The 25136-nt window shown below is 40.8% G+C and overlaps 1 protein-coding gene across 1 annotated transcript in view; it reads left to right on the top strand.

The window, feature by feature from the left end:
• exoc3l2b (exocyst complex component 3-like 2b) overlaps positions 1-25136 on the top strand; it is a 142914-nt gene that overhangs the window by 110294 nt on the left and 7484 nt on the right. Inside the window, exons 5-13 of the mRNA XM_072915033.1 lie at positions 4196-4458; positions 4530-4787; positions 4852-4970; positions 9944-10058; positions 10255-10365; positions 19964-20064; positions 20136-20252; positions 20314-20449; positions 24702-24824. Coding sequence (XP_072771134.1) covers positions 4196-4458; positions 4530-4787; positions 4852-4970; positions 9944-10058; positions 10255-10365; positions 19964-20064; positions 20136-20252; positions 20314-20449; positions 24702-24824 — 1343 coding nt within the window. The remainder of the gene's footprint in view (positions 1-4195; positions 4459-4529; positions 4788-4851; positions 4971-9943; positions 10059-10254; positions 10366-19963; positions 20065-20135; positions 20253-20313; positions 20450-24701; positions 24825-25136) is intronic.

Genomic DNA, 25136 nt, shown 5'->3' with positions numbered 1-25136 from the left:
ATTAATTGTGCTGAAGTGGTATTTTTCTTTGTCTGTGCAAAGCTGGTAATCCAAAAGATTGCAAGCCAGTCTCGTATCGGTGTCTGTGTCCAAGAACGGCCTGATGACTGCCAAGGCCGAACACCGCCGTGACGCAGACAGAGCACAGACAAGGCTATATCACCAGCGTCAATACATTGGCATTTCTTGTATAATCATATATTGTGTCTAACTGGAGATGTCGAGATTACCCCTTTCCTGATGTAACCAGGGACCTCCCAAATAAATAGAGGAAGCACGTGGGCTAGACTTTAGAGCGAAGTTTGGATCTGTAACTAGAATACAGCCCAAATAACGTCTTTCCTCAATTGAGCCAAATTTAACTCTGCATGATTCCTTGCTTCTCGTCTGTTTTAATAGATGTCATCTGTGTTTGAACCTGACATGCATGTTTTGTTTTTTTTATTCATTTTGTATTATTTTATGTATATTTTTTGTGGGTTACATGTTTAAGGAAGAAAAAGAACATTTGACATGTGTATTTAACGTTCAAAGACAAATTTAGAGATTAATAATCGAATTTAATTAATAGTACAAACCTTAAGTATTATAATATATTTTAATTAATAGTACAAACCTTAAGTATTATAATATATGTTTTCCTCTTTAAAGCCACAAAAAAAAAAATTTATAATCAAAAGACAACTGTATGGACAAAATAATCTAATTTAATCAACAGTATAAAACCTTAATTATTATATAATATGTTTTCTTCTTTAAAGCCACAACAATTGTATTCAACATTCAAAAACACATTTAGAGATGAATAATCAAATTGAATTAATAGTACAAACTTTAATTATTATAATATATTTTTTCCTCTTTAAAGCTACAAAAATTGTAGTTAGTATTCAAAGACAAATTTAGAAACACAATAATCCTGTTTGTATCACATTTTAACAATTATAGACACATTTAGCAAAAGCTTTTCAAGCATTTATATTTACATTAAACAGCATGAACAACATGTTTCTTTTTCTATTTATTTTTACAAGTTCTGCATTGTATTTCTAGAGTGTACATGTCAAAAAGCCAATAAAAAAATGTTAAAATAATAGATTATTTTGTTTAGTCTTTAAAATAAAAAGAAGGGTAAAATATATATGTAAATAGGTTTTTATACTGTTAATTAAATGAGATAATTTTTGTTTCTAAATTTATCATTTGAATATAAATTTTTTTTTTTTGTGGAATACAAGAAGAAAAAATAAAGATGGAACAATTAAGGTAAATGTATTCAATTTTTTTTACTGCAAATTCGAATTTAAATTAAAAAAAATAGGGGAATAGAATAAACATAAATAGGACATGTAATAATCAACTACTTTTTGTGATAAACATGTTTCGGGGAGAAAAAGCACATTTGACATGTGTTTAATTGTATTTCTAGAGTGTACATGTCAAAAATCCAATAAAAAAATGTTAAAATAATAGATTATTTTGTTTAGTCTTTAAAATAAAAAGGGTAATAAATCAAGAAAAAAATATGTAATATGTAAAAAGGTTTTTATATTGTTAATTAAATGAGATAATTTTTGTTTCTAAATTTATCATTTGAATATAAATATTTTTTTTGTGGAATACAAGAAGAAAAAATAAAGATGGAACAATTAAGGTAAATGTATTCAATTTTTTTACTGCAAATTCGAATTTAAATTTAAAAAAAAAGTAGAATAGAATAAACATAAATAGGACATGTAATAATCAACTACTTTTTGTGATAAACATGTTTCGGGGAGAAAAAGCACATTTGACATGTGTTTAATTGTATTTCTAGAGTGTACATGTCAAAAATCCAATAAAAAAATGTTAAAATAATAGATTATTTTGTTTAGTCTTTAAAATAAAAAGAAGGGTAATAAATCAAGAAAAAAATATATAATATGTAAAAAGGTTTTTATACTGTTAATTAAATGAGATAATTTTTGTTTCTAAATTTATCATTTGAATATAATTTTTTTTTTTTGTGGAATACAAGAAGAAAAAATAAAGATGGAACAATTAAGGTAAATGTATTCAATTTTTTTACTGCAAATTCGAATTTAAATTAAAAAAAAAAAGTGGAATAGAATAAACATAAATAGGACATGTAATAATCAACTACTTTTTGTTATAAACATGTTTCGGGGAGAAAAAGCACATTTGACATGTGTTTAATTGTATTTCTAGAGTGTACATGTCAAAAATCCAATAAAAAAATGTTAAAATAATAGATTATTTTGTTTAGTCTTTAAAATAAAAAGAAGGGTAATAAATCAAGAAAAAAATATATAATATGTAAAAAGGGTTTTATACTGTTAATTAAATGAGATAATTTTTGTTTCTAAATTTATCATTTGGATATATATTTTTTTTTTGTGGAATACAAGAAGAAAAAATAAAGATGGAACAATTAAGGTAAATGTATTCAATTTTTTTACTGCAAATTCGAATTTAAATTAAAAAAAAAAGTGGAATAGAATAAACATAAATAGGACATGTAATAATCAACTACTTTTTGTGATAAACATGTTTCGGGGAGAAAAAGCACATTTGACATGTGTTTAATTGTATTTCTAGAGTGCACATGTCAAAAATCCAATAAAAAAATGTTAAAATAATAGATTATTTTGTTTAGTCTTTAAAATAAAAAGAAGGGTAAAATATATATGTAAATAGTTTTTTATACTGTTAATTAAAAAAGAAAATTTTTGTTTCTAAATTTATCATTTGAATATAAATATTTTTTTTTTGTGGAATACAAGAAGAAAAAAATAAATATGGAACAATTAAGGTACATTTATTCAATTTTTTTTACTGCAAATTCGAATTTAAATTTAAAAAAAATGTGGAATAGAATAAACATAAATAGGACATGTAATAATCAACTACTTTTTGTGATAAACATGTTTCGGGGAGAAAAAGCACATTTGACATGTGTTTAATTGTATTTCTAGAGTGTACATGTCAAAAATCCAATAAAAAAATGTTAAAATAATAGATTTTGTTTAGTGTTTAAAATAAAAAGAAGGGTAATAAATCAAGAAAAAAATATATAATATGTAAAAAGGTTTTTATACTGTTAATTAAATGAGATAATTTTTGTTTCTAAATTTATCATTTGAATATAATTTTTTTTTTTTCTGTGGAATACAAGAAGAAAAAATAAATATGGAACAATTAAGGTAAATTTATTCAATTTTTTTTACTGCAAATTCGAATTTAAATTAAAAAAAAAAGTGGAATAGAATAAACATAAATAGGACATGTAATAATCAACTACTTTTTGTGATAAACATGTTTCGGGGAGAAAAAGCACATTTGACATGTGTTTAATTGTTTTTCTAGAGTGTACATGTCAAAAATCCAATAAAAAAATGTTAAAATAATAGAGTATTTTGTTTAGTCTTTAAAATAAAAAGAAGGGTAACAAATCAAGAAAAAAATATATAATATGTAAAAAGGTTTTTATACTGTTAATTAAATGAGATATTTTTTGTTTCTAAATTTATCATTTGAATATGGAATACAAGAAGAAAAAATTAATATGGAACAATTAAGGTAAATGTATTCAATTTTTTTACTGCAAATTCGAATTTAAATTTAAAAAAAAAAGTGGAATAGAATAAACATAAATAGGACATGTAATAATCAACTACTTTTTGTGATAAACATGTTTCGGGGAGAAAAAGCACATTTGACATGTGTTTAATTGTATTTCTAGAGTGTACATGTCAAAAATCCAATAAAAAAATGTTAAAATAATAGATTATTTTGTTTAGTCTTTAAAATAAAAAGAAGGGTAATAAATCAAGAAAAAAAATATATAATATGTAAAAAGGTTTTTATACTGTTAATTAAATGAGATAATTTTTGTTTCTAAATTTATCATTTGAATATAAAAAATTTTTTTTGTGGAATACAAGAAGAAAAAATAAATTTATATTAATTAAAAATTAATTTCATTAAATTAAAATTAATTTATAATTTTTTTTTTACTGCAAATTCGAATTTAAATTAAAAAAAAAGTGGAATAGAAGAAACATAAATAAGACATGTAATAATCAAGAAATAAACTAGATACTTTTTGTGATAAACTGCCATGAACATCCAAGAACACTAAGTAAAACACCAAATATTGAAATAGTCATTTCACAAATGTCCTTGTGTCCTTCAGTACTAGAGATCCTGCAGCTGGTCAAGAAGCGGGACCTCGTCTTGGCCGACACTCACATCCTGGAGCTGGAGCAGGAATGCAATGGGTTGGACGGCGGCACGCAGCCGGAGGACGTGTGCAGCCCGAGCGTCAAAGACGGCGGCCGCAGGAAGGCGAAGGACGTGGAGCTGCTGTACGAGGAGCTGCAGAAGGAGCTGTGGGCCGTGGTGAGGGAATCGCTGCGGTCGCCCACAGCCGGGCCCAACCTGGGCCTGGTGGTTCAGGTGAGGACCCCCCCCACCCCCTCGCCATCCCTCCTCACTGCATCTAGGTGTTAAGGCGTGTTTGAGCGCAGGTGCTGCAGCAGGAAGAGCAGACTGATCGGGACCACGCCTGCAGCGAGGCGGCGGGGCCCAGACCGCGGCAGCTGAAGCAGCGCTGGAAGGAGGCGGTCGAGGATGCCGCCGACAGTTCCCTGCCCCAGAAGGCCGAGTTCACAGCTGGAGAGCTGGCGGGGTACCTGGACCGCATTCGAGTCCGCGTGGTGGAGGACCTGGGGGCCGCCAAGAGGAACGTGGTGTCCATTTACCCCGATGAGTACCGCGCCCTGCAGGTGAGACAGGAAGTAGGAACACAGGTGTGTCAATCTATAGTGCTAATGACCTATGACCCCTCAGGTGTACATGCAGAGCTACCACAAGGCGGTTGCTAAGCGACTGCAGTCCATTACCGACCAACAGCTGGAGATCACCGACATTTACTCCCTGCTGGACTGGCTGCACAACATCTACAACAGGCAGGACACACACACACACACACACACACACACACACACTCTTCTTGAGACATGAGAAAATGCCTACCTCTTTAGGACCACCTTTTCTTGATATATAAAGATTTGTATTTACAACATTAATAATATATGTCAGGCTTGGACGGAGGAAGGGACTCAGATGCAGAGAGGTGATTCCAAATAAAGCTTTTATTTTGAAATACTCTTTAAGCCCCCAGAGCCGAGTAAATTCAATTACTATGAATTACAAAAATACTATTGACAAAATGTTCCAAAAAGGGAAAAACCGAAAATCACTCCAAAAAAAAGGAGGAATACAAAAATAAGGACGATATAATTAGCACCGTATCTGTTATCAAAAACTTTAACAAAAAAAAACGCTCCAAACAGGAGGAAGAAAATAAAGACTATAAAACTTAACTACTCTAATCAATGTAAACAAAAAAAAATCACTCAACAAACTTTGAGGAAAAAATCTTTAAGGAAAAATAATAACTCACCACTGCGGTAGAAAAAGGTAGGATAACAAAAGTCGCTCTGAGGGAGGAAAAAGTCCATTCAAAATTACAGCGTGGGATATTCTGGGAGCAAGGACGTAGACGTGAGACAAGGCATGGACATGGACAGGGACATGGAACGCAAGACAGGCACGAAAGCTCGAGACAATCTGGCACAGAACAAGGGGAGGCTTGGGCTTATAAAGAACATGAGGGTAATGGGAAACAGGTGGAAACAATCAAGGGTCAGGAATGACGTCAGACTGGTGACACAAGAGGAAGGACCCGTGATCTGAAACAAGAGGAGTTGCTTTTCAAAATAAAACATGTAAATCACAAGACAGAAAAAACCAAGACAAGACTTCCCTCACCGCGGTGTGACAATATATTCATGCTATGCAAATATAAAAGTTAAAGTTAAAGTACCACTGATAGTCAAACACACACTAGGTGTGGTGAAATGATCCTCTGCATTTGACCCATCCCCCATGTTCACCGCCTTGGAGGTGAGGGGAGCATTGAGCAGCAGCGGTGGCCGCGCTCGGGAATCATTTTGGTGATTCAACCCCCATTTCAACCGTTTATGCGGGGGGGGGGGGGGGGGGGGGGGTGTAATGGGTCCCATTTTTATAGTCTTTGGTATGACTCGGTTGGGGTTTGAACTCACGACCTACCGATGTCAGGGCGGACACTTTAACCACTAGGCCACTGAGGCAGCTCACATAAAAAAGGTAAGCTTTTAGTGATTTTTTTTTTTAATTGGTTTTTAATCTTCTTTATTTACTTCAAGTTATTACAGTATGTCTCGATATATATATATATATATATATATATATATATATATATATATATATATATATATATATATATTAGAGATGCGCGGATAGGCAATTATTTCATCCGCAACCGCATCAGAAAGTCGTCAACCATCCGCCATCCACCCGATGTAACATTTGATCAGAACCGCACCCGCCCGTTGTTATATATCTAATATAGACGATGCAAGGCATTAGTGAGGTTATAAAGCTTTTGCCTGTTAAAGAAAGGAGACTGATCCAATGCAGTGCAGACATTCGCGTGCCACGCTGTCACGACCCAGACGCACACCAGTGCGCAATCATATGGGAGCCGCGCTGAGCGCACCTCCAAGCGCGTCTCGCTGCCGGCGACGGCCGCGTATGAGCCCGACGCTCCAGCGCCATCCATTTTCAGGGCTAGTTGATTCGGCAGGTGGGTTGTTACACACTCCTTAGCGGGTTCCGACTTCCATGGCCACCGTCCTGCTGTCTATATCAACCAGGGTGAGCCCCACCCCTTTCGTGAGCGCACTGCGCGCGGAGTGACCCCTGTTACGCGCCCCCGGCAACAGGGGTGGCGGGCAGGTAAGCTGCGCGGGCGGAGCGCGCGGAGTGACCCCTGTTACGAGCCCCCGGCCACGGGGGTGGCAGGCAGGTAAGCTGCTTACCTGCTGCGCGTGACGCCGGCCGCGGCGAAGGCGGACGAAGCGGGGTGTCGGTGCGGTGGGCGCGGTGGTGACCCTGGACGTGCGTCGGGCCCTTCTCGCGAATCACCTCAGCTACGGCTCCCGGTGGGGCCAACTCGGGGGAAGGGGCCTCGGTCCCGGACCCCGGCGAGGCGTCCCTTCTCCGCTCCGTAAAAGTGTCCATCTCTTTTCTTTTTTTTTCTTCTGTTGTGGCATATGCTGCAGGTGCCTGCTCGTTTTTCGTATGTGGGTAACAACATTTAACTATGTATATATATTTCCCAATTGGTTTAACTGCCACCCGCCTGAATCTATTTAAAATCTAATTTTTTTTTATTTCAACCGCCCGACCCGACCCGCGGATAAAATCTAATTTTTTTTTATTTCAACCGCCCGATCAGCGGATAATCCGCGGACTCCGCGGTTGTGTCCGCAAACCGCGCATCTCTAGTATATATATATATATATATATATATATATATATATATATATATATATATATTTTTTTTTTTTTTTAAATTTTGGCCATTGGTGGCGCATTTCAATTTCTTACGCACACTTGTTATTTCATATGTTGACCAGAGGCGGTGCACTTTTAAAACCGACTCACAGTCAATTTGAAAAATCCCTCCTTTTTAGGACCACCCTCATTTTGAGGGATTTCACCACCAGGGGTGCAATGAGATCTCTATTGTTTTTGTAACGTGCTTAAGGCCGATGACAAAGGAGTCACGGACCACAGATGGCCCCTGTGCCGCACTTTGGGCAACCCAGCTCTAGAAGCTAACTGTTAATGGCCACTATAGTCTTAGTACTATAGTGTATTTGGTCACATGTGGGACACGGGTTGTCTTACGTCAGCACCGGAAGTCGTAACATCAGCTGTTCACCTGGCAGGTTTTTTCAGGGATGAATAAGGAAGTCCTTCTTTAGCTAGTTGTATCATATATTGCTGCCTTTGCACCTGTCAATGTTTACTTTTGTATGCACATTAAATCAGCAAAAAATCCTGACTTTGAAGCAATGTTCACGGACTCTAGTATTTGGCTCTCTATTAGATCATACTTGCCAACCCTCCCGGATTTTCCGGGAGACTCCCGAAATTCAGCGCCTCTCCCGAAAACCTCCCGGGACAAATTTTCTCCCGAAAATCTCCCGAAATTCAGGCGGACTCAGGTCCATGAGGACCTGAGTCCGCTAACCCACAACATAAACAGCATACCTGCCCAATAACGTTATAACTGTAGAATGATGGAGGGCGAGTTCTTGGTTTCTTATGTGGGTTTATTGTTAGGCAGTTTCATTAACGTCCTCCCAGCGTGGCAACAACACACAACAACAGCAGTCACGTTTTCGTCTACCGTAAAGCAGTTCGTCTGCCGTAAACAGCAATGTTGTGACACTCTTAAACAGGACCATACTGCCATCTAGTGCACTTGATGAAAGCACTTTTGTGCGTGCCACACAGCAATGCATCATCAGAGGTGTTCAGCATGGTTCGAAAAATTGTGACAGAGAATAGAACAAGGATGGACAATTCAACCCTTAACTCAACAATGAGTAGATGAGTGTTATATGTGTGTATATGTGTAAATAAATGAACACTGAAATTCAAGTATTTATTTTATATATATATATATATATATATATATATATTAGAGATGCGCGGTTTGCGGGCACAACCGCGGAGTCCGTGGATTATCCGCGGATCGGGCGGATGAAATTTAAAAAAATTAGATTTTATCCGCGGGTCGGGTCGGGTCGGGTGGTTGAAATAAAAAAAAATTAGATTTTAAATAGATTCAGGCGGGTGGCAGTTAAACCAATTCGGAAATATATATACATAGTTAAATGTTGTTACCCACATACGAAAAACGAGCAGGCACCTGCAGCATATGCCACAACAGAAGAAAAAAAAGAAAAGAGATGGACACTTTTACGGAGCGGAGAAGGGACGCCTCGCCGGGGTCCGGGACCGAGGCCCCTTCCCCCGAGAGGGCCCCACCGGGAGCCGTAGCTGAGGCGATCCGCGAGAAGGGCCCGACGCACGTCCAGGGTCACCACCGCGCCCACCGCACCGACACCCCGCCTCGTCCGCCTTCGCCGCGGCCGGCGTCACGCGCAGCAGGTAAGCAGCTTACCTGCCCGCCACCCCCGTGGCCGGGGGCTCGTAACAGGGGTCACTCCGCGCGCTTCGCCCGCGCAGCTTACCTGCCCGCGCAGCTTACCTGCCCGCGCAGCTTACCTGCCCGCCACCCCTGTTGCCGGGGGCGCGTAACAGGGGTCACTCCGCGCGCAGTGCGCTCACGAAAGGGGTGGGGCTCACCCTGGTTGATATAGACAGCAGCTAGGACGGTGGCCATGGAAGTCGGAACCCGCTAAGGAGTGTGTAACAACCCACCTGCCGAATCAACTAGCCCTGAAAATGGATGGCGCTGGAGCGTCGGGCCCATACCCGGCCGTCGCCGGCAGCGAGACGCGCTTGGAGGTGCGCTCAGCGCGGCTCCCATATGATTGCGCACTGGTGTGCGTCTGGGTCGTGACAGCGTGGCACGCGAATGTCTGTGCTGCATTGGATCAGTCTCCTTTCTTTAACAGGCAAAAGCTTTATAACCTCACTAATGCCTTGCATCGTCTATATTAGATATATAACAACGGGCGGGTGCGGTTCTGATCAAATGTTACATCGGGTGGATGGCGGATGGTTGACGACTTTCTGATGCGGTTGCGGATGAAATAATTGCCTATCCGCGCATCTCTAATATATATATATATATAAGAAATACTTGACCTCACCTCCCGAAATCAGAGGTCTCAAGGTTGGCAAGTACGTATTAGATGCAATGGTTTTCCGTATTGGGACCATAATTTCGGTCCTAACTTGTTCCTCGTATGGAAGGTACTTTTCCTTGTTGATGTGTCAAGAAGGGTAGAAATACAAGAACACACACAGACACATGCAGATAGATCATGACGTCATCACACGTGTGTTTCAGGGATGTTCTGGCAAAGGTGTGCATCATGGACCCTCTCAGTGCCTCTCAGCTCCAACCGCTGCTGCCCCCAGAAACGCTGGACAGACTGGAACAGGACTGTCTCAACTCCGTGCGGGTCAGACCACAACAACTACACACAAGTTGATGATAGCCTGTTAGAGGAGCGTGTCTGTGTGTGACTGACAGCCGGCAGAGTGTCTGATTGATTGGAGACAAAGTAAGGGGGGGCGTGTCTGTGTGTGATTGACAGCGGCGTGGGTGATGTCGGTGACAATGTGTGGTGAGGTGCGTTTGATTTGCCTACCCCGCAGGCTAAAGTGACCACCGAGCTGAGTCAGGTGCTGGATGACGAGGAGAAGCGGTGGTTTGAGATGCTGCACGTCGAGGAGTACCACATAACTCTGGCCAAGACCATCATACAGGTGCCTCTTTGTTGCCATAGTTACTGCGGCTACACACGCACACGCAGATGTTATTTTGTGTGTGGAAATTAATGATTGAAGTCTTATGTAAAGGTGAATTCCGTTATTTTGTTCTCTGATTGTATTCTTCTTCAGCTGCTGCCAAAATCAACATCAGCAACTTCCTCCACACACACACACACACACACACACACACACACACACACGCTTTAGCTCAATATCATCATACAGGGCCGCGATGCTGCCCTCCAGTGGCCACATAAATCATAACAGTAATTATTAGGGGTGTTGCGATCCAATATTGATATCGGTCCAATATCATCAAAAAAAAGAAGAATGGGATTACCGCATTTTCTGGACTAGAGAGTGCACCAGTGCATTAGCCGCACCCACTAAATTTTAGAAGAGACAAATATTTTTTCCATGTAATAGCCAGATAATGAGTTATTTACACAGAACGATTTTGTAAAATGTGTATTTACATACCTTAATTGATGTCTGTAACACGGTAGTAAAACGGCTGATCAAACAAAACAGAAGTCATTGTCATGGGCCCACTAGCTGCGAGGGCTAGCTCTCTAATCAGCTAAACAGACTCAATAACTCCACGGTGACTGTCAGGTTCAAACACTGATCTATTAAACAAGACAAGAGGCAAAGAATTAAACAGAGACAGAATTCAATTTGGTGCAGTGAGGAGAAACGTGCACATCTGTACCCTTGTACGGTGTCATTACGTTCTGCCAAAAGATTGTACTGCTTCTTTATTTGACTTTCTCCGACCACAAGACCACCGCTTCCACTTCCAGAGGGAAGTGGGTCGTGCGTTTGGTTACAGAATAGTTCAAAAGAAGAGGTCGTAAAATAGTTCGAAAAGAGGTCCATAAAATAGTTCAAAGAGAGTTCGTAAAATACTTCAAAAAGATGTCCATAAAATAGTTCGAAAAAAGTTCGTAAAATACTTCAAAAAGAGGTCGTCTGGAAATTGGGCAGATCCTTGGTTCTCTTCGCTTTGAAGTCCTTGGGTTAGAACAATATCTTTCTGTTGATTACCAGACATGAGAGAAATTAGGAACACCTTCATCTTGCCCCCCCCCCCTTCCACACACACACACACACACACGCTTTAGCTCAATATCATCATACAGGGCCGCGATGCTGCCCTCCAGTGGCCACATAAATCATAACAGTAATTATTAGGGGTGTTGCGATCCAATATTGATATCGGTCCAATATCATAAAAAAAAAGAAGAATGGGATTACCGCATTTTCTGGACTAGAGAGTGCACCGGTGCATAAGCCGCACCCACTAAATTTTAGAATAAACAAATATTTTTCTATGAGGAAGCAGTGCCTGGGGAGTCTGTGGTGGGTTCTCCTATTTCTGGGGCTGAGGTTGCTGAGGTAGTTAAAAAGCTCCTCGGTGGCAAGGCCCCGGGGGGTGGATGAGATCCGCCCGGAGTTCCTTAAGGCTCTGGATGCTGTGGGGCTGTCTTGGTTGACAAGACTCTGCAGCATCGCGTGGACATCGGGGGCGGTGCCACTGGATTGGCAGACCGGGGTGGTGGTTCCTCTCTTTAAGAAGGGGAACCGGAGGGTGTGTTCTAACTATCGTGGGATCACACTCCTCAGCCTTCCCGGTAAGGTCTATTCAGGTGTACTGGAGAGGAGGCTACGCCGGATAGTCCAACCTCGGATTCAGGAGGAACAGTGTGGTTTTCGTCCTGGTCGTGGAACTGTGGACCAGCTCTATACTCTCCGCAGGGTCCTTGAGGGTGCATGGGAGTTTGCCCAACCAGTCTACATGTGTTTTGTGGACTTGGAGAAGGCATTCGACCGTGTCCCTCGGGAAGTCCTGTGGGGAGTGCTCAGAGAGTACGGGGTATCGGACTGTCTGATTGTGGCAGTCCGCTCCCTGTATGATCAGTGCCAGAGCTTGGTCCGCATTGCCGGTAGTAAGTCGGACACGTTTCCAGTGAGGGTTGGACTCCGCCAAGGCTGCCCTTTGTCACCGATTCTGTTCATAACTTTTATGGACAGAATTTCTAGGCGCAGTCAAGGCGTTGAGGGGATCTGGTTTGGTGGCTGCAGGATTAGGTCTCTGCTTTTTGCAGATGATGTGGTCCTGATGGCTTCATCTGGCCAGGATCTTCAGCTCTCACTGGATCGGTTCGCAGCTGAGTGTGAAGCGACTGGGATGAGAATCAGCACCTCCAAGTCCGAGTCCATGGTTCTCGCCCGGAAAAGGGTGGAGTGCCATCTCCGGGTTGGGGAGGAGATCTTGCCCCAAGTGGAGGAGTTCAAGTACCTCGGAGTCTTGTTCACGAGTGAGGGAAGAGTGGATCGTGAGATCGACAGGCGGATCGGTGCGGCGTCTTCAGTAATGCGGACGCTGTATCGATCCGTTGTGGTGAAGAAGGAGCTGAGCCGGAAGGCAAAGCTCTCAATTTACCGGTCGATCTACGTTCCCATCCTCACCTATGGTCATGAGCTTTGGGTTATGACCGAAAGGACAAGATCACGGGTACAAGCGGCCGAAATGAGTTTCCTCCGCCGGGTGGCGGGGCTCTCCCTTAGAGATAGGGTGAGAAGCTCTGCCATCCGGGAGGAGCTCAAAGTAAAGCCGCTGCTCCTCCACATGGAGAGGAGCCAGATGAGGTGGTTCGGGCATCTGGTCAGGATGCCACCCGAACGCCTCCCTAGGGAGGTGTTTAGGGCACGTCCGACCGGTAGGAGGCCGCGGGGAAGACCCAGGACACGTTGGGAAGACTATGTCTCCCGGCTGGCCTGGGAACGCCTCGGGGTCCCCCGGGAGGAGCTGGATGAAGTGGCTGGGGAGAGGGAAGTCTGGGCTTCCCTGCTTAGGCTGCTGCCCCCGCGACCCGACCTCGGATAAGCGGAAGAAGATGGATGGATGGATGGATTTTTCTATGTAATAGCCACACCGGCTATAGATAATGAGTTATTTACACAGAACGATTTTGTAAAATGTGTATTTACATACCTTAATTGATGTCTGTAACACGGTAGTAAAACGGATGATCAAACAAAACAGAAGTCATTGTCATGGGCCCACTAGCTGCGAGGGCTAGCTCTCTAATCAGCTAAACAGACTCAATAACTCCACGGTGACTGTCAGGTTCAAACACTGATCTATTAAACAAGACAAGAGGCAAAGAATTAAACAGAGACCGAATTCAATTTGGTTCAGTGAGGAGAAACGTGCACATCTGTACCCTTGCACGGTGTCATTACGTTCTGCCAAAAGATTGCACTGCTTCTTTATTTGACTTTCTCCGACCACAAGACCACCGCTTCCACTTCCAGAGGGAAGTGGGTCGTAAACAGCGTTGCCTTTTGTTACAGAATAGTTCAAAAGAAGAGGTCGTAAAATAGTTCAAAAAGAGGTCCATAAAATAGTTCAAAGAGAGTTCGTAAAATACTTCAACCGGGCGGTATAGCTCGGTTGGTAGAGTGGCCGTGCCAGCAACTTGAGGGTTTCAGGTTCGATCCCCGCTTCTGCCATCCTAGTCACTGCCGTTGTGTCCTTGGGCAAGACACTTTACCCACCTGCTCCCAGTGCCACCAACACTGGTTTAAAAAAAATGTAACTTAGATATTGGGTTTCACTATGTAAAGCGCTTTGAGTCACTAGCGAAAAGCGCTATATAAATATAATTCACTTCACTTCACTTCAAAAAGATGTCCATAAAATAGTTCGAAAAAAGTTCGTAAAATACTTCAAAAAGAGGTCGTCTGGAAATTGGGCAGATCCTTGGTTCTCTCCGCTTTGAAGTCCTTGGGTTAGAACAATATCTTTCTGTTGATTACCAGACATGAGAGAAAACAGGTACACCTTCATCTTGCAACCCCCCCCCCCCCCCACCCCCCACAGTGGAGTTTTACGAGTCTTACACTTGGTAGGTTTCAAAGACAGCGTTTGTCTTCTTCTCAGGAACTCAATGTAATACAAAGTTTTTGTGATCATTTAGAAACAATTATTCTAACAGTGATGTTTTGGTGGATTTACGGAACTAAAACAATTAAAAAAGAACGCCTTTGTAAGTTAATAACACTGACACAGACACTCGTAAACGTGTTAGCATATTAGCTAATGCTAACGACATTATGTTAGCAACTACAAATATGCATGAAAACACTCCTATAGACATCACACAGGGGACGGTTTAGTAAGTAAGAATTGTTTTAGTTATATTGGAGTGATGAATGAAGAATTCATACGAGCAGGAACGCTATGGACGGCTGGAAGACGGACCGGCGCGTTTACTTCCGGTTGAAAGCCTAGTCTAAACAGAAGGGCACTGCAGGTTCTGCAGTGAGCAAACTTGTCCAAAATATGGCACCATAGCACAAACAATAACACACCTATTCAGTAGGGGAGTGGGGAAAAATCGATTCGAATTCAAATCGCGATTCTCACGTTGTGCGATTCAGTATTGATTCTCATTTTTCCAAAATCAATTTTTTAAATTTTTAAAAAAAAATTTTTTTTTTTAATTAAAAAAAAAAAAATTAATAAAAAAAAAAAGTTTTTTAATTTAAAAAAATTTTTTTTTTTTAATTTTAAATTTTTTTATTTTTTTTTTTTAATAATAAAAAAAATTAATTAAAAAAAAATGTTTTTTAATTTTTAAAAATTAAAAATTAAAAAAAAAATTTTAATTTAAAAAAAAAAATTAAATTTTTTTTTTTAATTAAAAAAAAAAAATGTTTATTTAATTTTTTTAATTTTTAATTTTTTTTTAAAAAATTAAAAAAAAAATTTTAATTAAAAAAAAAAAAGTTTTTAAATTTTTTAAAAATAAAAAAATTTAAAAAAAAATTTTGATTAAAAAAAAAAAATTAATAAAAAAAAAATGTTTTTTAATTTTTAAATTTTTTTTTTTTTTAATTTTAAATTTTTTTTTTATTTTTATTTTTTTAATAATAAAAAAAAAAAATTAAAAAAAATGTTTTTTAATTTTTAAAAATAAAAAATTAAAAAAAAAATTTTAATTAAAAAAAAAAAATTTAAATTTTTTTTTTAATTAAAAAAAAAATGTTTATTTAATTTTTTTAATTTTAAATTTTTTTTTTAATTTTTTTTTTTTTAATAAAAAAAAAAAATTAATAAAAAAAATGTTTTTAAATTTTTAAAAATAAAAAAATTTAAAAATTTTTTTTAATTTAAAAAAAAAAATTAAATTTTTTTTTTTTATTTAAAAAAAAAAAAAAAAATTTAATTTAATTTAAAAAATGTAAATTACAAACAGTCCTGTGGAGTGTTTACTTGTGCAAATCTGCACAGCCAGTTAACTTCTAAATGTCCTCCAATAAACACACAAGATTGCTCTTTTCTTGTACTTTAGTGAAGGATTTTACAAAAGGTAAACATTGTTGGCTACAGGCTACTAGGAGCGAGCAGCTACACAACAGATAAGCACACAATAGCACACAAGCCCGACTTACGTAACAATAATTGAACAATATTGCGGTGTAAAACAGCACATTTGTCAATACAAACAAGTCTCTAATAATTATAGTTGCATATTGCTTACACATACAAAGTCTCCAAGGCAGAAGTGTATCAGAAAGTATCCAGTAACAAACGTGTTCGCATCATTCAACATACTGCGCTGTGAGCTTAATGAATTATTAGGTGCTGCCAAAAAACAAAAAAAGTCCATTCCAGACGGTTAATAATAAATATGTTAGTGATATATTGGCACGTATGAAAAACACTAATGGGTATTTATTATTAAAGTTGAAGTTGAATGATGCAGACACCTTTGTTACTGGATAGTGCCTGATACGCTTCTGCTTTGAAGACTTTGTATGTGTAAGTACAAACTTTGTACTTGTTTATTTATTTGATACTTGTTTATATCGACCAATCTGATGTTTCCCACTGCAAAATTGTTCAATCATTATTACGTATGTCGAGCTTGTGTGCTATTGTGTGCTTAGCTGTTGTGTAGCCGCCAGCTCTTAGTAGTCTCTCCTGTTTACTCGGGGTATCCCGATACAACTTTTTTTTTTTAACTTCTGATGTGATACCTATTTTGGAGCCTTCATATTGGCCGATACCGATATAAATGACTCATGAAAAACAATAACCTTATGACAGATTTCTACGTTTTTCTAAGTTTAAATGGAGTAGTAATTGTTTTGAGTGACACCTAGTGGCCACAATAGTTAAGTTAAACTCATGACGGCGTAAGTGTAATGATGCGGACACGTTTGTTACTAGATACTTTCTGACATGCTTTGTATGTGTAAGTAATATGCACCTATAATCATTTGATCCTTCTTTATATTGACAAATGTGCTGTTAATTGTTCATTTATTATTATGTATGTCTAGCGTGTGTGCTATTGGGTGCTTAGCTGTTGTGTAGCTGCTAGCTCCTAGTAGCCTATAGCCCAGTGTTTTTCAACTTTTTTTTAAATCAAGGCACATTTACTGCGTTGAAAAAATCTGGAGGCACACCACTAGCAGAAATCACTAAAAACGAAACTCAGTTTGACAGTAAAAAGTCGCAATTGTTGGATATGACTTTAAACCATAATCAACCATGCATCACTTTAGCTCTTGTCTCAAAGTAGGTGTACTGTCACCACCTGTCACATCACCCCCTGACTTATTTGGACTTTTTTGCGTTTTCCTGTGTGTAGTGTTTTAGTTCTTGTCTTGCACTCCTATTTTGATGGCTTTTTCTCTTTTTTTGGTATTTTCCTGTAGCAGTTTAATGTCTTCCTTTGAGCGATATTTCCCGCATCTACTTTGTTTTAGCAATCAAGAATATTTCAGTTGTTTTTATCCTTCTTTGTGGAGACATTGTTGATTGTCATGTCATGTTCGGATGTACATTGTTGGACGCCCGTCTTTGCTCCGCAGTAAGTCTTTGCTGTCGTCCAGCATTCTGTTTTTGTTTACTTTGTAGCCAGTTCAGTTTTAGTTTCGTTCTGCATAACCTTCCCTAAGCTTCAATGCCTTTTCTTAGCGGCACTCACCTTTTGTTTATTTTTGGTTTAAGCATTAGACACCCTTTTATCTTGTATTACACGGTTACTCTGCCGATCTCTAGACAGCACCGACACTCAACAACAACACATCATTTGCAGACTATAATTACTGCTTTGCAAAAAATATTTTTAACCCAAATAGGTGAATTTAGATAATCTCCCACGGCACACACCGCGGCACAGTGGTTGAAAAACACTGCCATAGCCTACCATGTTTACCTTTTGTAAAATACTTCACTAAAGTACAAGAAAAGAGCAACCTAGTGTGTCTATTGGAGGACGTTTACATGTTAACTGGCTGTCCAGCTTGTATTAAAACTAATATTGGAAAGTTTACATGCAAGTTGATATCATCCGATACTTGTTTTTTTTTTGCTGATATCACACAGATATCCCATATCAACATGGGATCGGGACACTCGGCATTTTAAGTGTGAACCACAAATAACACATTTGAAAAATAAAGTTCTAAACAAAACGGGCACCCCTGTTCTAGAAGGTCTCCCTGACACAAGTGTGACAAACTCACGGCCGTTAGGTCGTTCTCGAAAACACAACTAAGCATGGACAGATAACAAAAATACGATTTACTCATTTGCAGAGGTGGGTAGTAACGCGCTACATTTACTCCGTTACATCTACTTGAGTAACTTTTGGGATAAATTGTACTTCTAAGAGTAGTTTTAATGCAACATACTTTTACTTTTACTTGAGTATATTTATAGAGAAGAAACGCTACTTTTACTCCGTTACATTTATCTACATTCAGCTCGCTACTCGCTACTAATTTTTATCGATCTGTTAATGCACGCTTTGTTTGTTTTGGTCTGTCAGACAGACCTTCATAGTGCCTGCGTTTCAACAAATACAGTCACTGGTGACGTTCACTCCGTTCCACCAATCAGATGCAGTCACTGGTGACGTTGGACCAATCAAACAGAGCCAGGCGGTCACATGACCTGACTTAAACAAGTTGAAAAACTTATTGGGGTGTTACCATTTAGTGGTCAATTGTACGGAATATGTACTGTACTGTGCAATCTACTAATAAAAGTTCCAATCAATCAATCAAAAGTGTGAAGGAAAAAATACCCTTTTTTATTTCAACCGTACATCCCGTCAAAAGCCTAAAGACTGACTGCACAGTTCCTGTCTTCACAATAAAAGTGCCGCTCCATCGCGCCTGCGCTTTCAAAATAAGAGTCTCCAAAAGCCAGCGCAAGCAAGCTAGCAAGCTACGGAGTTTGCCGCCAATGTATTTCTTGTAAAGTGTATAAAAAACGAATATGGAAGCTGGACAAATAAGAAGCCAAAAACCAACCACTTTCATGTGGTATTAGACAGAAAGGAGGAACTTTTTTTCTCCTCCATTTGAAAACGTGGACGTTATCATCACTACTGTCTGATTACAATCAATGCAAGTCATCAGAATCAGGTAATACACCAACTTATATTCTTGTTTTCATGAAAGAAAGGAATCTATATGTGTTAAACATGCATGTATATTCATTAAAACACCTTTAACATGTAAACATCCATCCATCCATCCATTTTCTACCGCTTATTCCCTTCGGGGTCGCGGGGGGCGCTGGAGCCTATCTCAGATACAATGTAAACAAAAATGGCAAAATACATAAATATAAATTATATACTGTATATATCAATGTATGTATATATATATGTGTATGTATATATATATATATATATATATATATATATATATCTTAATAAGGTTATCCAAAAAATAGTGCTCGATACCGTAGTAGAGCGCAATATATGTATGTGTGGGAAAAAAATCACAAGACTATTTCATCTCTACAGGCCTGTTTCATGAGGGGGGGTACCCTCAATCATCAGGAGATTTTAATGGGAGCATTCGCATACCATGGTTTATATAGGGCACAGAGTGGGTGGGTACAGGCTGGCGTAGGGGCGTGGTGATTGGCTCATGTGTTACCTAGGAGGTGTTTCCGTCTATGGCGGCATGCTGTTACAATTTCGCTGTTTATTTCGCTGTTTGAACTGTTTATTATTTACCGTCCAGACCTGTCATCCCTCAACAAGCGCAGCGAAATTGTAACAGCATGCCGCCATAGACGGAAACACCTCCTAGGTAACACATGAGCCAATCACCACGCCCCTACGCCAGCCTGTACCCACCCACTCTGTGCCCTATATAAACCATGGTATGCGAATGCTCCCATTAAAATCTCCTGATGATTGAGGGTACCCCCCCTCATGAAACAGGCCTGTAGAGATGAAATAGTCTTGTGATTTTTTTTTCCCCACACATACATATATTGCACTCTACTACGGTATCGAGCACTATTTTTTGGATAACCTTATTAAGACATATATATGTATATATATATATATGTGTGTGTATATGTTACTCATCAGTTACTCAGTACTTGAGTAGTTTTTTCACAACATACTTTTTACTTTTACTCAAGTAAATATTTGGGTGACTACTCCTTACTTTTACTTGAGTAATAAATCTCTAAAGTAACAGTACTCTTACTTGAGTACAATTTCTGGCTACTCTACCCACCTCTGCTCATTTTGTTCTCCAGAGGCTGCAGGTTGACCTGGAACGTTCCGCCTCCATCAACAGGAGTTTGGGTTCCAGAGTGGCTCAGTGCAGCCTCAACGGCCTGGCAGACTTCCTCTACAGGTGCGCCCGCACGCCGCCGACAGACAGCGCGTGCCGCCGAGACCTCTAAAGAGGGCGTTGTTGTCTTGCAGCTTCCAGCGTAAAGTGGAGATGTTTCACGAAGGCATGCAGAGCGGAATGTTTGGAGAACACGAGGACGGATACGTGTCCAGAACTGTGGCGCTGGTCAACTGCTGTCCGCCCTTCAGGTGACCACCTGAGGACCCCCGCTCAGTCATATTGAAGTCTAAAACCCGTTGGTGTGCTCAGAGGTTTCGTGCAGCGATGTGCTCAGTGCGAGCCGGCGGCCAGTGAGGACTCTCTGAGGCGGGCCGACAAAGCTTTGGACCACATCGTCCAGCAGGGCGTCCGAGTTCTCTCCGAGCGCCTGTTCCTGCACATCCGGGTAACACACACACACATTTAATATTTCCTCACATTGCCACGAAAAAAGTCAGACAAAGCACAGTGCACTATCAACACCGTGTATGGCGAGGATGGTGTTCTGCTGACCTCGACTGCGGATGTTGTGGATCGGTGGAGGGAATACTTCGAAGACCTCCTCAATCCCACCAACACGTCTTCCTATGAGGAAGCAGTGCCTGGGGAGTCTGTGGTGGGCTCTTCTATTTCTGGGGCTGAGGTTGCCGAGGTAGTTAAAAAGCTCCTCGGTGGCAAGGCCCCGGGGGTAGATGAGATCCGCCCGGAGTTCCTTAAGGCTCTGGATGCTGTGGGGCTGTCTTGGTTGACAAGACTCTGCAGCATCGCGTGGACATCGGGGGAGGTACCACTGGATTGGCAGACCGGGGTGGTGGTTCCTCTCTTTAAGAAGGGGAACCGGAGGGTGTGTTCCAACTATCGTGGGATCACACTCCTCAGCCTTCCCGGTAAGGTCTACTCAGGTGTACTGGAGAGGAGGCTACGCCGGATAGTCGAACCTGGGATTCAGGAGGAACAGTGTGGTTTTCGTCCTGGTCGTGGAACTGTGGACCAGCTCTATACTCTCGGCAGGGTCCTTGAGGGTGCATGGGAGTTTGCCCAACCAGTCTACATGTGTTTTGTGGACTTGGAGAAGGCATTCGACCGTGTCCCTCGGGAAGTCCTGTGGGGAGTGCTCAGAGAGTATGGACTGTCTGATTGTGGCAGTCCGCTCCCTGTATGATCAGTGCCAGAGCTTGGTCCGCATTGCCGGCAGTAAGTCGGACACGTTTCCAGTGAGGGTTGGACTCCGCCAAGGCTGCCCTTTGTCACCCATTCTGTTCATAACTTTTATGGACAGAATTTCTAGGCGCAGTCAAGGCGTTGAGGGGATCTGGTTTGGTGGCTGCAGGATTAGGTCTCTGCTTTTTGCAGATGATGTGGTCCTGATGGCTTCATCCGGCCAGGATCTTCAGCTCTCGCTGGATCGGTTCGCAGCCGAGTGTGAAGCGACTGGGATGGGAATCAGCACCTCCAAGTCCGAGTCCATGGTTCTCACCCGGAAAAGGGTGGAGTGCCATCTCCGGGTTGGGGAGGAGACCTTGCCCCAAGTGGAGGAGTTCAAGTACCTCGGAGTCTTGTTCACGAGTGAGGGAAGAGTGGATGGTGAGATCGACAGGCGGATCGGTGCGGCGTCTTCAGTAATGCGGACGCTGTATCGATCCGTTGTGGTGAAGAAGGAGCTGAGCCGGAAGGCAAAGCTCTCAATTTACCGGTCGATCTACGTTCCCATCCTCACCTATGGTCATGAGCTTTGGGTTATGACCGAAAGGACAAGATCACGGCTGAAATGAGTTTCCTCCGCCGGGTGGCGGGGCTCTCCCTTAGAGATAGGGTGAGAAGCTCTGCCATCCGGGAGGAGCTCAAAGTAAAGCCGCTGCTCCTCCACATGGAGAGGAGCCAGATGAGGTGGTTCGGGCATCTGGTCAGGATGCCACCCGAACGCCTCCCTAGGGAGGTGTTTAGGGCACGTCCGACCGGTAGGAGGCCGCGGGGAAGACCCAGGACACGTTGGGAAGACTATGTCTCCCGGCTGGCCTGGGAACGCCTCGGGGTCCCACAGGAAGAGCTGGACGAAGTGGCTGGGGAGAGGGAAGTCTGGGCTTCCCTGCTTAGGCTGCTGCCCCCGCGACCCGACCTCGGATAAGCGGAAGAGGATGGATGGATGGATGGATGGAGATTGAAGCAGTTTTTTTCCCATAAGAAATAAAGTTTAATGGAACATTATATAGAATGGAAAAGTTTGTATAGTGAAGCAAATTTCTCCATAAGAAACAATGTAAATATGAATAATTGGTTCCAGCCTCGGGCAGCAGGTAGAGGGGTTAGTGCAGGGGTCGGCAACCTTTACCAGTCAAAGAGCCATTTTGACCAGTTTCACAAATTATAGAAAACAATGGGAGCCGCAAAAATTTTTGAAATTTTAAATGGAATAACACTGTATATAAAAAAATTTTTTTTGCTTTGTGCTATGTATAAACCAGGGGTCCTCAGACACGCTGCCCACACCTTTAAATGGAATTTTTAAGATAGTGCGGTATGCGGGTTTTGAATGAATAGCGCTTGTCAGCGTCATGCGTGCCGTGATGGTACAGCATATAGCGTGCCTGATCAACCACATGTTGTAAGGTGCTTCCGCTTGCGCACGTAGGTGACAGCAAGGCATACTTGGTCAACAACCACACAGGTTACACTGACGGTGGCGGTATAAAAAAAAACTTTAACACTCTTACTAATAATGCGCCACACTGTGAACCCACACCAAACAAGAATGACAAACACATTTCGGGAGAACATCTGCACCTAAACACAACAGGACAAATACCCAGAATCCCATGCAGCCCTAACTCTTCCGGGATACATTATACACCCCCCGCTACCAAACCCCGCCCACCTCATCCGACGCACGGGGGGGGGGGTTGATGTGTGAGGGAGCAGGCTTGGGGTGGGGGCGGGGTTTGGTGGTAGCAGGGGTGTATAATGTAGCCCGGAAGAGTCAGGGCTGCATGGGATTCTGGGTGTTTGTTCTATTGTGTTTATTAAGGCATACTTGCCAACCCTCCCGGATTTTCCGGGAGACTCCCGAAATTCAGCGCCTCTCCCGAAAACCTCCCGGGACAAATTTTCTCTCCCGAAAAACTCCCGAAATTCAGGCGGACCTGAGTGACGTGTTGACAACACACAACAAACAGTGTCTACCGTAAAGCAGTTCGTCTGCCGTAAACAGCAATGTTGTGACATTTTTAAACAGGACAATACTGCCATCTACTGTACATGCATATGTGACCCACCCATAATGTGTCACATTTTTGTGTTGATTTATTTATTTTATTTTGTGGTTTGAATTGGTTTTTGGAGCTGTCATTACACATTCATCAGTATTCACATTGGTCAGTAGGGGGCAGTAGGGCGTTTCTTCCCAATTGAATGCTATCACCTGCAGACCGGAAGTGTCTTGTCATTCTGATGAGCGCGACCAGTCTGTGAACAATTGAAACGTCCTGTGTGCTTTTTCCTCCTGTATAACAGGTTAGTTTTGGTGAATCAACTCACTGAATAATATCCATGTGATCTTTATAAGTTTAAGTACACATTCTGATGGTGGAGCCTAACTCTAAAGTGTTTGTGAGTTGTAGTTTGTAAATGAACACTGAAATTCAAGTATTTATTTTATTTATATATGTATATATATATATATATATATATATATATATATATATATATATATATATATATATATAGCTAGAATTCACTGAAAGTCAAGTATTTCTTATATATATATATATATCTTAACCATATATCTTTTTTTTTTTTAAAACAACACATTTTATTTAAAAAAATAAGTACTTATTTAATAAATTAGTCTTTGCACTGATTCTGTTTCTTGCTATTTTTATAGATACGAAAGGAACATGGTGTCTGTGAACTTTTAGTGCAGGATAAAAAAAAAGCAATAAGGTGCAGATATAAATAAATAGATTACTGTACAGATAAACATATTGCACTTTTGCATATGCATCCATGTTTATGGATGTATGTTATATTGTCTTGTTGGCGAAGACGGCGATGAGCGCAGAGGGAGGAGTTCTTCATTGAATTCAATAGCGGTTCTCACCTTCTTTATCAAAGTGCTGCCACTCGCAACTTTTTTTGGCCCCATGGGACTCTTTATTTGGACGCTCACTTCGGCTCCATGACATGCGGGCAAACGGACCGGTATACGAAAACGAGGGCAAGATTACTACTCAGTGGTTAAGAGTGTCCGCCCTGAGATCGGTAGGTTGTGAGTTCAAACCCCGGCCGAGTCATACCAAAGACTTTAAAAATGGGACCCATTACCTCCCTGCTTGGCACTCAGCATCAAGGGTTGAAATTGGGGGTTAAATCACCAAAAAATGATTCCCGGGCGTGGCACCGTTGCTGCCCACTGCTCCCCTCACCTCCCAGGAGGTGAACAAGGGGATGGGTCAAATGCAGAGGACACATTTCACCACACCTAGTGTGTGTGTGACAATCATTGCTACTTTAATTTAAGATTTTGGCAAAACCCGAGGAGCTACTGTAACATGAAGTGTGTGTGTGTGTGTGTGTGTGTGTGTGTGTGTGTGTGTGTGTGTGTGTGTGTGTGTGTGTGTGTGTGTGTGTGTGTGTGTGTGTGTGTGTGTGTGTGTGTGTGTCAGCCTTTCTTCGAGCGTCTGGTGAAGAGGAAGTGGCTGAGCAACACGGAGCCGTACGAGCAGATAGAAGCTGTGATCAAAGAACACTTCAAGAAATATCACAGGATGGACAATCCACCTTACCAGGTATACACACACACACACACACACACACATATTCTTGTATTTGGCACCTTCTTGAGACCTCCGAAAATGCCTACCTCTTTAGGACCACCCTTTCTAGATATATAAAGATTTGTATTTACAACATTTATAATATATACAACCTATGCAAATATAAAAAAAGGTAAGCTTTTAGTTATTTTATTTATTTTTTATTTATTTGTAATTGTTTTTTAATCTTCATTATTTCCTTCAAGTTATTACAGTATGTCTCTTTATACATATTTATTTATTTATTTTAAATTAATTTTGGCCAAAGGGGGCGCATTTAAATTT

This window comes from Nerophis lumbriciformis, linkage group LG17 (genome assembly GCF_033978685.3).
Source record: "Nerophis lumbriciformis linkage group LG17, RoL_Nlum_v2.1, whole genome shotgun sequence".
NCBI lineage: Eukaryota > Metazoa > Chordata > Actinopteri > Syngnathiformes > Syngnathidae > Nerophis > Nerophis lumbriciformis.
The sequence above is the reverse complement of the archived record's forward strand: the minus strand, read 5'-3'. Positions and strand labels throughout refer to the sequence as shown.